Source organism: Daucus carota, chromosome 4 (assembly GCF_001625215.2).
Source record: "Daucus carota subsp. sativus chromosome 4, DH1 v3.0, whole genome shotgun sequence".
In the NCBI taxonomy this organism is placed as follows: Eukaryota; Viridiplantae; Streptophyta; class Magnoliopsida; order Apiales; family Apiaceae; genus Daucus; species Daucus carota.
In genome coordinates, this window is record NC_030384.2 from 37,109,368 (window position 1) to 37,122,971 (window position 13,604).

General features: G+C 34.7%; 2 protein-coding genes across 3 annotated transcripts; both read left to right on the forward strand.

Moving 5' to 3' along the window:
• The first annotated feature begins 387 nt into the window (after nucleotides 1-387).
• Nucleotides 388-5,587, forward strand: LOC108215963 (uncharacterized). Its single transcript, XM_017388607.2, has 6 exons — nucleotides 388-570; nucleotides 1,122-2,337; nucleotides 2,461-2,709; nucleotides 3,518-3,598; nucleotides 4,123-4,599; nucleotides 5,212-5,587. Exons 2-6 carry the CDS (start codon nucleotides 1,156-1,158, stop codon nucleotides 5,266-5,268), a joined length of 2,046 nt encoding a protein of 681 aa, XP_017244096.1. The 5' UTR covers nucleotides 388-570; nucleotides 1,122-1,155; the 3' UTR covers nucleotides 5,269-5,587.
• A 3,109-nt stretch (nucleotides 5,588-8,696) lies between these two features.
• On the forward strand, nucleotides 8,697-13,347 carry LOC108218150 (DEAD-box ATP-dependent RNA helicase 6). Of its 2 annotated transcripts, none has more exons than XM_017391068.2 (4): nucleotides 8,697-9,204; nucleotides 12,050-12,110; nucleotides 12,438-12,615; nucleotides 12,786-13,347. In XM_017391068.2, the coding sequence occupies exons 1-4, from the start codon at nucleotides 8,903-8,905 to the stop codon at nucleotides 12,959-12,961; spliced, it is 717 nt and encodes a 238-aa protein (XP_017246557.1). In that variant the 5' UTR covers nucleotides 8,697-8,902; the 3' UTR covers nucleotides 12,962-13,347. The 2 variants fall into 2 exon arrangements, with proteins under 2 accessions (XP_017246557.1, XP_017246558.1); XM_017391069.2 differs by lacking the exon at nucleotides 8,697-9,204 and adding an exon at nucleotides 9,639-10,301.
• Nucleotides 13,348-13,604: the final 257 nt, after the last annotated feature.

Here is a 13,604-nt window from a genome sequence, read left to right on the forward strand (position 1 = left end):
TTATCATTTATTAACGCGCATTGTGTAGTATTTTCGATATTCATAAAAAACATTACATTATATGACATTGTCGGGATTAAAAAATATAACACTACTTTATGTAAAAACAAAACATTACATGACATAGCGTGTTGTAGGTGTTAAAAAACAAAACGCTCGTCCGTGTAGTATTTTGCTCAAAATTAAAAGAATAAGATATTATTTTTTTTCTGAAATTGAGAATACTATATTATTCGATATTATTAAATAATATTTGAGACATTCTTCCTGAATATATTATTTTACACGACCTCGGGCCTTTTCTCATTGATAATTGACCTTTCCAAAAACTTCTATAATTTTTCGGATGCTCTTCAATTTCTCCGACCATTAAACATATCACAAGAGACCACATTCACTACATTTTCAATTCAATTTTTCCCTTTATTTCCAATAAAAATATTTTCCTTGATATAACTGATACAAAAATTAATAATAAAATATGATCGAATGCAGTTAAATTGATTATACATTGTGCACACACAAACCGATGATCACAGATCAGATTCATCCTTCAAACCCTTATTTTTGGTCCGTTCTAATCCCCCTTTATCTTTACTTTAATTGCTATACATATCTTCAGATTATAATTTGCTTTAATCTCTCTTGCTTTTGATTTATTGTACTTTAAACTGGTAGCTTTGCTTAGTAGTGCATACACTTATGTGTTTGATGTCATCTCTGTGTGTGTGTATATTTTATATGTATCTTTTATGTTAAATTTGTGTTTGTACTTGTTTTGAAATTTGTGGTGTATTTTTATGACTTGTTTTGATTCAAGAGTGTAATGAGAGTTATGTTTTGATTGGGTAGGTTTGGTAAATAGTTTTCGGGTGAATTATGTTCTTGTTCTGAAAGGAGTTACCAGTACTCGTGGAGTTAATGGTATCGGCGAATTAGCTGAATTGTGTTTAAGATGCATTGTTCTACCTGGTTAACATTGATTATTGGAATTCTCTATATGTAAAATGATCAAGTTGTATTGATTATACAGGCATTTGGCAATTGTCACTTTCTTGCTTTTTTTGGTAGGATCTATTTATATGAAGGATCTAATGGAAGCATTGTTGTGTTTTGTTTAGAGGACCAAGGTTTAACTCTGTAAGAAGTGTAACAATGGGATTGCCGCAAGTAACTTATAGTGAGCCTTCTGAGGTCACAGTGTCATTGAGTACATTGAGTACATTAGTGCAAAATCGACCAGCATTTGCTGATATGAGCACGTGTGGTCTGGAAACTGGATGTGTGAGATCAAGTAGTGGGAATGCTATATGCAGTTCGATAGGAGAACTTAATGAACAAAAATCACCGGAGAATAATTTATCAATTCCTATGAGTGAAAGAAGTCCACTTCCATTTTCTAGGATTTTGGGTTTTAGTATGAGAAATTCTTTAACTTCTAATGCTCAGAATTCAGATGACTCTGCACCTTCGTCTACCTATGGTATTACTGTTGGTGAATCTGAATCAAATGGTTCACTTGCGAGGAAGCGAATGCTGTCACCTTTAAGCAGTAGGATTTTTCCCAAGCAATTTAGCGGTGCTTCTTTAGATATTGGTGGCAGCAATTTTCAAAGTGATTCACAAAAAAATAGTAGTAGTTATAGTAGACTCACAGGTCAAGATTTCAAGAAAGCTAATATTGGGAGAGACAAGGCTTTCATTTCACCAGAGTCTTCTGTGTCTAATTACGCAGCACAGAATGACTTTGTGTATGATAGTGGCATGGGATCCTCTGTTTGTTTCACTGATGGCCCGGTGCTAGATCAAAAGGAATTATTATCTCATGCTTGGTGTTCGTCACCTGGTCTTGACCCCTTGGGTGAATCATGTAGGACAAAGCCCCGAACTAGTGCAATCTTAGTATCTGCAGAGACGATAACCTCTATTCCTCTCTCTTTATCTCCTCTTGGTCCTAGATTGTCTGCTAATAGCAAAGCTGAAGGAGGATGCAGGAAGGAAAGAAAAGAGTATAGAGGTGAATACCTTACTTTTAGAGACACGGAAGAGGCCCTTAATAAGAATGCTCTAGGCATCATCTTTTCATATGAAGAGGAGGAGCATTCAAGAATAGAGAGTAAATCTTTCGAAGATACAGCTTTTCTGCATAACAATTTACAATCGACTTCATCAGAGAATAAATTTGGAAAGAGTTGGCCTTTCAGTCGAGATATCGCAGGGTTTTCCCCTTGCACAAAGTTGGATAGAAATATGAAAGGACTCCCTGTGAGAAGGTCACTGGTTGGTTCATTTGAGGAATCTCTTCTGTCTGGTCGACTATTTGGAAATTTTACTCAGGTTATCTACTTTTTAACATGATAGAGGAAGATTCTAAAATTACTTCGAAGTTTCAGTTCTGTTTTGAGACTGTCCATAATGAAGGTCAATTCTTATGCACATATTCTTATCTTTGTACTGCAGAAAATTGATGGTTTCCTTGCTGTACTAAGCGTAACTGGAGGGAATTTTTCACCAAAATCGCAGAAGCTTCCTTTTTCAGTAACCAGTATCGATGGAGACAACTACTTGCTATACTGTGCATCCATAGATCTTGCAGGAAATTCTCCATCAACAAAGTGCAGAAGAAACTCTAAGGAAGACCTATGCATTGGGAACTCACGTAGTTCAAGGAGTCGTTTACGTATCCCAGTGAAAGGGCGGATACAGCTGGTACTGATCCTTCCACTATCCAAACTAAAGATGGTGGAATTGTAAAGGCCTATTAAATGCAGTGTTGAAAAAGTTGATCGTAGTATACCACTTAAATGCGATTGCAATATGATCTCTGTTGTTATTACCATTGCTGCGGCCTGTTTTTATGTGCGTATTGGGTACCCTTTACTGAACTATACTTTATTTCTATTATGTGGCCTTGGCTAGAAGTCAATATGACATAGTCTGCATGTATTAATGTAAATGGAATAATATTGCAGTACATGGTTGGATTTGGTATTGTCTAGATTTTTAGTTTTTTGAACTCGTTTGTTAATTGATGAGAGACTTATTTGATATGCATGAGGCATGTACAGGGATCCATCTGGGCTAGGTATGAAACAGCTATATCATTATTTCATGTATTTAAATTGTATTATATTTGCATGTCATATGTGAGTTTATATTCTTTTTTGATAGGGAGTTCATTTCTTTCTGGTACTGTAGTTTATTTGTTACTCAGCTGTACTGAAAGTTTAGTTCTACCTATTGTCAAGGCCTGTATCTCTAAGGATGTAGCATACACAATTACGTAATTTCACAATCAATTACCCGCATAATGGTGCACTGTGTATGCTACAACCACAGTGGACTTTATATTTGAAAACCAATTAGTGTTTACTGTTTACGTCTTCCATAGATATTTGAGTATTTAAATGTGTCTATAGATCTTACAGTTGCAGCTCTATCATTCACTGATTTATTGTCTATATGGAGTTACCGAGTTATGATTATGATCACCCTTAAATTGTAATGCTTTTTGCAGGTTCTTAGCAATCCTGAAAAGACGCCTCTTCATACTTTCTTTTGCAATTACGACCTGAGTGACATGCCAGCTGGTACAAAGGTGTGTTTAACAGTAGTGCACTACCCTTTTCAGGTTTACTTGCAGTTGTTAATGCCATTGCTAAATTGCTTGTATGGTGAGACGTGATGTGATCAGTGTAAAATACCTATTCTCAGTCTTTTTCTAAAGGATCTTTAATTAATCCTACCAACATCATGGTATAGGAGATCAGCCATCTACTATATGTGAATATAATATTTAAAACTTGTTATATGTACATACTAATTTCTTAGAATGAGGTACTGTGTATCGATTTTCTTTTGTAAACACCTTCAGACATTGTACATTCATGATCTAACTAAATTTACTTAATAAAAGGAACTAGATCTTAGAGGACAGTGACGACTCTTCTAATCTATCTTAAATCATATTTAATACATAAAAGCAGGATCTTGTTTCACTACTCATACTTAACTATTGTAGTATAAATCCAGAATATGTAATTTTGTGTACTCTGTTGTTTTATAATGAGACAATTTTGTGGTTTATCTCTTATTTATCTTTGTTACTTCGAATCAAATCAGACATTTTTGCGCCAGAAGGTGACTCTAGCTTCCTCTAGTCCAATATCTACAGAGGGCAAAGAGCATTGGAAAACTTCAGACATGAAGAATGAAAATATGCAAGTTTCGGAGATGTATAAATCTGATGAAGTTGTCAGAGTTAGTGAAGGTTTTGGGACCGGCAGTGAAACTGATGTAGACCAGAGGACTGGCGGCATTGACTGGTTGGATCGGTGTCATGTACCTGACCATAAATCTGCTCATGTTTGTTCAAAGGTCAATGGGAATCCTGGCAGTGTAGGTGCACTGCGGTATGCTCTTCATCTCCGGTTTCTATGCCCTTCTCCTAGAAAGTGTTCAAGATCAGTTGAGAAAGGCAAGTCTAAATTTCTATCACAGCCGCGAAGTAACATAGATAATGAAGAGAGGAAAATCTATCTGTACAATGATCTGAGGGTGGTTTTCCCTCAGCGCCATTCTGACGCTGATGAAGGAAAGGTGCATTGTCTTCGTTTCATAGTTTCAAGTGCATTCAGTTATCTTAGTTCTTTGACGTGGTGTAGTTTTCTTCTTGGGCATTAGTATATGCTTGTATCAAGTTGCCTATTAAGTTATATGCTCACATGAAGTTGCCTGTTAGGGAAATCATAGTCCCTTATTAATGTTACTGTGATTGTCATTGTGATTGTGGCGTTAATTGCATGATTATGACAGTATGTAAGTTGCTGATCACAAGCCTTCATTTCAAAAGTGCCTTGTGTGCTATTGGTACAGTTGGATTTTATTAGTTTATAATTAAGCAGTGGCAGTTTCAATAGGTTAACTCCTGCTAGGAACTATCACAGGGTGCAAAAATGGCCAAATCAGAGTGGAACTTAACTCTTGCACTGTCTAAGTAGAATATATATAGAATATTAGATGACACCAGAAGCGGTATTCGAACATTCCTCTGAAATTGGTCTTAAAACCTCCTTTTTCCTTTTTTTTCAGTTAGGGTTCTGAATGACAACTTCTTTTGGGATGAAAAGAATAGTGTATAAATTTTTGAATTGCCTAATACGTGTCACTCAAAATATGTGTAACTAAAGATATATTGTTTACTCAATGCAGCTGAATGTGGAATATCATTTTCCAGAGGACCCGAGATACTTCGATATCAGCAGCTGAAAGTCAGCATCATTATGATTTAATCCCGCTGTTTGTATATCAATTTCCAGCACAGTTGCGGAATGCCGTTTTATCTCAAAGTGGTTTACACAAGACGGTCTGAGTAAAACAATAAGGTTCATGTCAGCCAGGCAAATGTGTGGATTGTATTAGCATTATACTGCTCCCTGCTTGTATATATTGTAACATTGAAAAAGGTCACATCTTCTACTACTACTAACAAGTAGTAGAACATTGTCTCAATTTATATAACATATACTTAATGCAGATAATTAGATACTAATGGTGCAAGTTATAAAAGTGTAGCCATTTAGAACTAGTTGTTTCCACAGCAAACAAGGTGAATGCCCTGTTTATATTATTTGTTTCCGTTAGTGTATAATCTAGTGTCAGTTTTGGTTTGGCATTATAAATGAAGCTTTAGTTACAAGAGTAGATGCAAACTCTGATTTTATGACAGACGTGTGATGAGGCTTTGGTAGATCTTAAATGCAACAGTGGGTGGGAAAGAGACAAAAATAGTAAAAATGGGAGGAATGGGAGAAACAAACTCAACAACCTAATATAGGAAAGTAAGAGGGAATAAAGCTACCTACCTAGTATTGATGTGTAATCTATTATGTCTATAAATCCACGTACATGTTACATATGTATGTACACCTCGTCTCTAGTGAGGAGTGATTGAAAGATGGGAAGATCAAGTAAAGATGATGATGGTGATCCGGATTGAGTTTCAGAAGCTGTCAATCTATGCTCTTTTTCATGCACTTGTATGAATAATTTAATATAAGAAAATATGGGAATAATAAATTGATAAAATATTTGTGACAAGCATTCACAGTGTTTTTTTTTTTTTTTTTTTGATGTGTATGTGTGTTAGTCTTTCCGTTTGTGTTGTGGAATCAGGCCCATCAATCTAATATCTGTGCTAAGTATCATACTCATGAAATCTGTTGCATGATGCAATCCCCATATGAGAATCATATTTGCTTTTTTGTACGTTATAATGATAAAGTTTTTGTTATGTAATACAAGATGAGTGTTTTTAGTATTTAAAATGTTTAACAATCTTGATATGTTGTAGACTTTTGCTTGTATATAGAAAGAGTACCAAAATTTGTACGACTACAAATTATAGCCATGTTGGTTTATTATAATATAGTATAGATAGTATAGATTATGTCCAAAATTGTAATGAGCCTCGGGAGACTCATATTTAAACAAGGACCACCAAGATATCACGTCAATTTGATGAAAGTTACAAGTATCAAAGACTTATGGTTATATTAGGTCTGATCCCAATACCTCGTGATCATGCTAGGCCAAGTCTCATCGCCTCATGATTATAGTAGGCCACTCTGCATAATAGACTACTAGTACTAAAAAGATGATCCATCCTTTCATAAGGGAGAGGTCGCTCCAAGTATGAAGATGACCCTCGAGGTCGCTCATCATATGACTGCTTTCCTTACACTCATTTTCCAACAAAGCTCCTAATTCTCATTTTTCCACTTCAAGATGACCCTGGTTGAGGGTATAGGCTTTCTCTAGGGCTACAACTTCTATCTCAAGTTCCCTAGCTCTTTAAGAGGATGAACAACACATGAAGGCTCATGACTAGTCCTGACTCGAGCCACATGAGATGTTGCGGGACTTAACCCAACACCTTACAGGCTGACAACAGCCATGCACCACATGTGTCCGCGTTTCCGAAGGCACCCCACACCTTTTGAGGTTTCTACCTCCACTCATTTGAGATCTCTACATCCACTCACTGTGCGCTTTTCTTTATTCGTCCCGCTCCATGTCAGCTTCTCTAGCCATTTAGACTTGGGCCATGTGAGTTACAGACTTCTTGACGGTGGCTTACACAGTCTAATGGACCTGGGTTTTAATGTACTAGACAAAACGTAACCCATTGAGGTTATTTGTTTCCAAAAAATTACGTGATACCTTGAATCCCTATTAATGGGGTACGCATGACTCTTGTATCACTACATGGATTAACACCAGAGAACACTCTCTCCTGTTTTCTCAAGAATCAAATACAAGTTCAGTTACACTTTCCATCACTCTCCGTCCCATGTTTTTCGTGATATTCTTTCTACTTTCAAGCTAGTTCTCATATTTGCTATTAACCACTTTCCCACGTTAACATTTCTCGTAATCACAAGTATATGCGTTAGAATACTTACATACATATATATACATAATATATATATAATACATATGTATACGTTTGTTGATTTATGATGACTAGAATTTGAATACACATGCACACCACAAATTTCATTCTTTCGATGTTAACATCCTGTGTGAGAAAAGAGTTAATTTTGCACTTATTTAAAAAAGTGATTATGACTTTTATTAGAGTCATTCATGTGTGAAAATCTAACTATACATGTATACACAATTTTATCTAGCAGCTAAATTCTTGTTCTTATCGTGATTATTTAAGTGTTATATATTTATTATAGTTCGCCTAAGATCGAGTATATAAGATATTTTCGACACCGCTATGTATGTGTAGACGTATATTTATTTATTATGGATCGACTTAAATTTTTGTATAAGTAAGAATTATATAAATAAATCACATTATCGTGTTAGTAATTCAAATTCAGCAACATTTTCAATTTATTATAATCTTTTTCTATACAGTACACATATATTCGACTCGGTTTATCTAAAATACATTATAATCTCTTTTTGTAAAATGATATTCATCTTTCATATCTATTTAGTTAAAAAATATCTCAATTTGTTTGAACAAAATCTCAATTTAAATACAATATTGTATATTATTATAATGCATTACAATTTTATCCAAATTATTTTATTTATAAATAATATATATAAGTTAATGATGAAATACAAACCGTTAAATGCGAAGTTTAAATACGAACTAAAAGAATATAGGCATATATGATATCACCTACCTCTTAAATATCATCACACGGGCCCACTCTCGACCTCATTCAATTCATCCCGTGCCCACTAAAACCTTATTAAGACTCCGAACATGATTCAGAGGGGCTCCAGACAAAGTCAATAGCTAATACTTTAGCTCAACCCCTTTCCACTAGAGCCCACCCCATCCACCATGAGATTTCTATAATTGAATCTCATATATCGGATCAGAACTATAGACTTGATATTGCATAATTTGATATTTAAATATTTAAATATTTTTAAAATTTATTATCAACTGTCATTAGTAATATATTGAAATGGGTTACTTATATCCACCTCTTATCTACTAAATTCAACAATTTCGCCTAAAGATATCAAGAAAAATACTAGACATTCACTTCAGATATTTATCGAAATTAAAAGATATCCAACGAATTTAAGATTTTCCCCACACCTCAATTATTATCGCGAAATCGCAAAATATGAAAAAATCTAGAATCGGAAACCATGCGGCCCCAAAAACAATATAAATACACAATCAATGTAAAAACCCTTCTCAAGCAAGTGTCTCATTGCTGAGAACCCATTCTTCCCATAACAAAAACCCCTCCAAGTTCCAACCAAAACCCCAAATCTTGAAACCCTTCTCTTGCATTCTCATTTCACCCTTAAAAATCCCATCCTTTCGCATTCTTTAAATTCAAGAAAACAATTTTTTGTGATGAATAATCAGGGGAAGTATCAGCCAAGGTTTAGAGGCACCAAGAGTGATGGGTTTTTTCGTGGAAGCCCAAGGGGTGACGGGGTTTTTCGTATTCGTGGAAGCCCAAGGGGTGACGAGGTTTTTCGTGGAAGCCCAAGGGGTGATGGGGGTTTTCGCGGAAGCCCAAATTATAATCAGCAGAGGCCAGGTGTTGTGCAGCAGAAAAATCAGCAGCATCAGCATCTTTGGTTGAGGAAAAGGCCAGGTGGGCCCGGGGAAAGGAGGGGTGGCAACACTTTTCAGGCTCACAAGGATTCTGGGTACATTTCTTGGTTTTTTGTCGTTTGTTGATTTATGTAAAGATTTGTTTTTTATGTTGTCTTTTTGGGGTTTTAAGGGTGATTTCATGTGTTTTTTTTAGGTTTTTATGTTTTCTTTATGCAGTCAAACATACACATGTTCTTGATAAATGTTTGTCTTTGTACCTGTTCATTCACTGTTAAGGTATTATCAAACGGGTTCACACCAAGCAAGTTGCTACCATATGAATCACATAGCTTAATTCCAAGCAAGTTGCCACCATATGGATCACATTGCTTAATTCCCGGCTACACAACAACACTAAGAATTAGAATAATAGTCTATTTATAGAGAATAATACATAAATATGAGAAAACCTGAAAGCACATAGCTGTTTGGCTGAGCTTAAAAGAAGTGACTTCTTAAAGTAAAGAAGTGGATTATAAGTGAGAAATTGGTTCGGACTTATAAATTATTAAAAGTGTTTGGATGTTGAAACTTATAATTTATTTAGTGTTTGGATAACTTGACTTATAAGCTAGTATAGTTCGGTAATTATGTAATATAATATTTTTCCATTTAAAAAATAAATCATAATAATACAATACCTTATATTATTAATAGATGAAATCTTTTACAAATTTAAAATATAAAACTCAATATTAAAATAAAAAGAAATAAAACCATATGGGCACAAAAGAAAGGAAGCTACATAAAACTACAGACAGAACTGAATGGTCTAATGATTCACAGGATAAGTAGAAGTAAAAAAAAACTAGGTTTACTAACTTCTTTTTCGGGCCTCTCAGAGCCCAATATAAGCACTTCCACGAATTTGCCAAACGGTACTGAAAAAATGGAAGTCCACTTTTACTTCAAATAAGCTGAGAAGCTTAGTTCCCAAACACCCACATACTTAGAAGTCGCCGGAGATATGTATCTGACTTCGAAGTATACGTGCTTTTAGTTTTTCTCATATTTATGTATTATTCTCTATAACTGCACCATTATTCTAATTCTTAATGTTGTGTAGCCGAGAATTATGCAATGTAATCCAAATGGTAGCCGCTTGTTTGGTGTGAACCCGTTGGGTAATACCTCAACTAGGAATGAACAGGTAGACATACTCAATTTAAATTAAATTAAGAATGTGTGTGTTTTGTGATGTTTAATCTTGAAAAGATAAATTGTGAAGAACATGCGTATATTTGTGTGTAAAGAAAATTGCAGTGTATTATTGTTAAAAAGATTGAATTTTCGAGAAAATGTGTGTGTGTTGTGATGTTTTATCTTGAAAAGATGAGAATTTGTCAAGAACATGTGTGTAGATTTTTATTGCAAGATGATATGACTAGGGCAATATGTGTCGGTACTCCCGACAGGAAAGGTAGGTTTTATGTGCTTATTCCTATTTAGATGGCGGGTATTTAATGCATACAATATTCTGTGCTTCTTGATGTGTGTCTGGTGTATAGATGAAATACATCATGTGTTGCTTAATTTTTGATATGATGCAGCTGTAATATATTTTTGGTAGCTCTTATTCCATTTGTTGGAAAATAAGTGAGAAGGTGTGTTGTATGTTTTAAACTTGTTGCAGTAAGAGTAATCATGCTGTGTCAGGTCCAGTTTGCAGAGTTTATGGGTTTGTTAATAAGATTGTATTTTTCTCGTTGTGATAATGTAAAGTCAGAAGTATTATAAGGAATGCCATTTCTATAATCTAATATAGTAATGAATTTAACTATTTAAGTATACCTTGTTGCTTTTTTTGAAGTACAAAACTACTTGCTTACTTGTGACCAACATGATCTACTACTGTTCATGGTATACGTATTAAAAACCCGTGTGTCACATATAGATGTGCCTTTCAAGGTCATTTACATCTGATGTTATCTTTCGAAGTTGTGTGTAAATGTCAGGAACTGATGAGTTCTGACCTAGTGTTGTTGCTATATATGGTATTTTCTGAGTTTATAAGTAAGGTAATAGTTTGATAATAGAGAATTAGATAAAAAATAGGCAGAAATAGAGATGAGAAGCAGAGTTCAGATTGATCAGAGTTAGATGAGAAAGAGAAACTTGAAGAACAAGATAGATTTCTAGAGAGAGAGAGAGAAACCCTAGAGAGAAGAGAGAGAATTGTGGAACAAGTTCCATTTTCATATTCATATTCAACATGCATGGAAATACAAAGCTTACCAAGTATTTATAGGCAAACCTCAACTATAACTAACTTCAAGTATTGAAATGACACAACTACCCTTACTAAAGTGTACTACTATGCTAAGTACTAATCCTGACAACTTATATTAGCAAACACTGCAACTAACATAGGCGATTCCTGACAGTAATTTTGGACTGTTCCTACGAACTGATGAAGTGGGGTAGTTTCATTTCTTTAAGCATGTAGGTTACCACTATATATAGAGATTCCTTAAGTTGAAAGAAATTAAAGTGCATGTCAGATTCGATGAATGAAATGATACATGTCCGCCTCTTTGTGTGCGTTTGCGCGCGCGGGGTTGAGGGAATTAGGTTAAACTGTTGCTTTATTTCTTAGAAACACTCTTATCATTGAGGGATATGCTTCCCTTCAATTTTCGTGGACCCGTAAAGGTAAGTAGTAAATTGTTATGTGAATTAATAATATATTCTTTCTTCTTTGTATTTGCCAACACTTGATATTTTTATGGTCTGATTTATAATTATTCGGATATGAATTATGTTGCATGGTAGTTGGCTTCTTGCAGTTGTTTTATTTGCCAAAACCTTTAAAGTTGTATATGTGTTGTGTTCTTACGCTGCACTTTATGGCCTATACTTACTCGTAACTTGATGGTTCCTTCTTTGATTGGAGATCAGCTCTCAAGACTGGAAAGCTCAAGTAATTAAACCACCACCTGACAATCGTTTCAAGACAGAGGTATAATTGGAAACTCAAACTAATTCAGCATTTGTTTGCATGATTGTGAATTAAATATGCTCATGGTTGAGGAGTAAAAACCTTGACCATGATCACTTTGAAACGCCAATTTCACATTTTAACTTTATGCATTCAAATAAGTGATGTGCACCTGGAAGCATGTTTACATTTGACATTGTTACTATTTGTGTTTTCTGTCCCCAACATCACATACTTGGATAAAATTATGAAATCAGAAATTTAGTCTCTTGAACATTTGTGTAAGGGAAGTAATATAGGAGCCTTTGCATTTTTGTTTGGCTTAAACTTTGCTTGGCGCTATTTCAGGATGTCACTGCTACCAAAGGAAATGAGTTTGAGGACTATTTCCTGAAACGAGAGCTGCATTCTATAGCCCTTACTGGAAGTAATATTCTTGCTAGAGCAAAAAATGGAACTGGCAAAACTGCCGCATTCTGCATTCCTGCACTTGAAATGATTGATCCAGATAAAAATGTTATTAAAGGTATATGTGTTTTTGATAACTGGCATATGTTCTTTGGTTGTTTTGCTGCTTATTTGTGTATGAGGACAATAGAAAGTCTCCAACTCAGCTTTGGTTATTGTACTAGTGATGCTAACCATACCTTACTGTACATGACGTAGTCTCTAACTTGTGCTTTAAATATTTTGCAGTTGCTATACTAGTCTCGACTAGGGAGCTAGCCCTTCAGACATCCCAAGTGTGCAAAGAACTTGGGAAGCTTTTAAAAATTCAAGTGATGGTCACTACTGGAGGAACCAGTTTGAAGGATGATATTATGCGTTTGGAGGTCTTGCAGTTGCTGCATTTAAAGCAATTCTTACGATAAGGAACTCCATCAGCAGACACCGTCTCAAAGAAATGAACTGTTGTGTCACAAGCCTTGCATTTGTCTGTTGTACCACTAAACGCCGCCATCCTCAGACAAATCCCTTTTCGATCCAAGAACTTTCAAACTCAAACCAGAAGATTATTTTGATCTCAACTTAATTAAGGGGAAAAACAAGACTGCACCATAATGTTTTTTTTTTTTTGCATTTTTTGTAGTCATCTTTAACCTTTCATTCCTGCAATCCAAGGACATTTCTATTTTTGGTCTTTCTCTTCAAAAGGAATGAAGGGTGAGAAAATATGTGGGATAGAGAATGAGTGTAAAAATACTGTTAGAAACGCCAGTTTTGTAGGATAATAGTTAGTGGTTGATCTTTTTCTTAAGTACGATAAGCTATTTTTTCCTGAAGTATGATAAGCTATTAACTATCTTTATGAGTGACAAAATTAATAGCATATTCAACGTGGTTGTCTAAATTGACCTGCAAAACATTATTTAAAATTTGCTAAACTTATAACACATTTTGCTTCGATGGTATTGGTTATATTGGTTGGCTATATTTTAAAATTAGTATGTTATTAATACCTTGGTTGTTATAAATTGAATATATCATTTGAATATAATAATAAATGATGTGGAA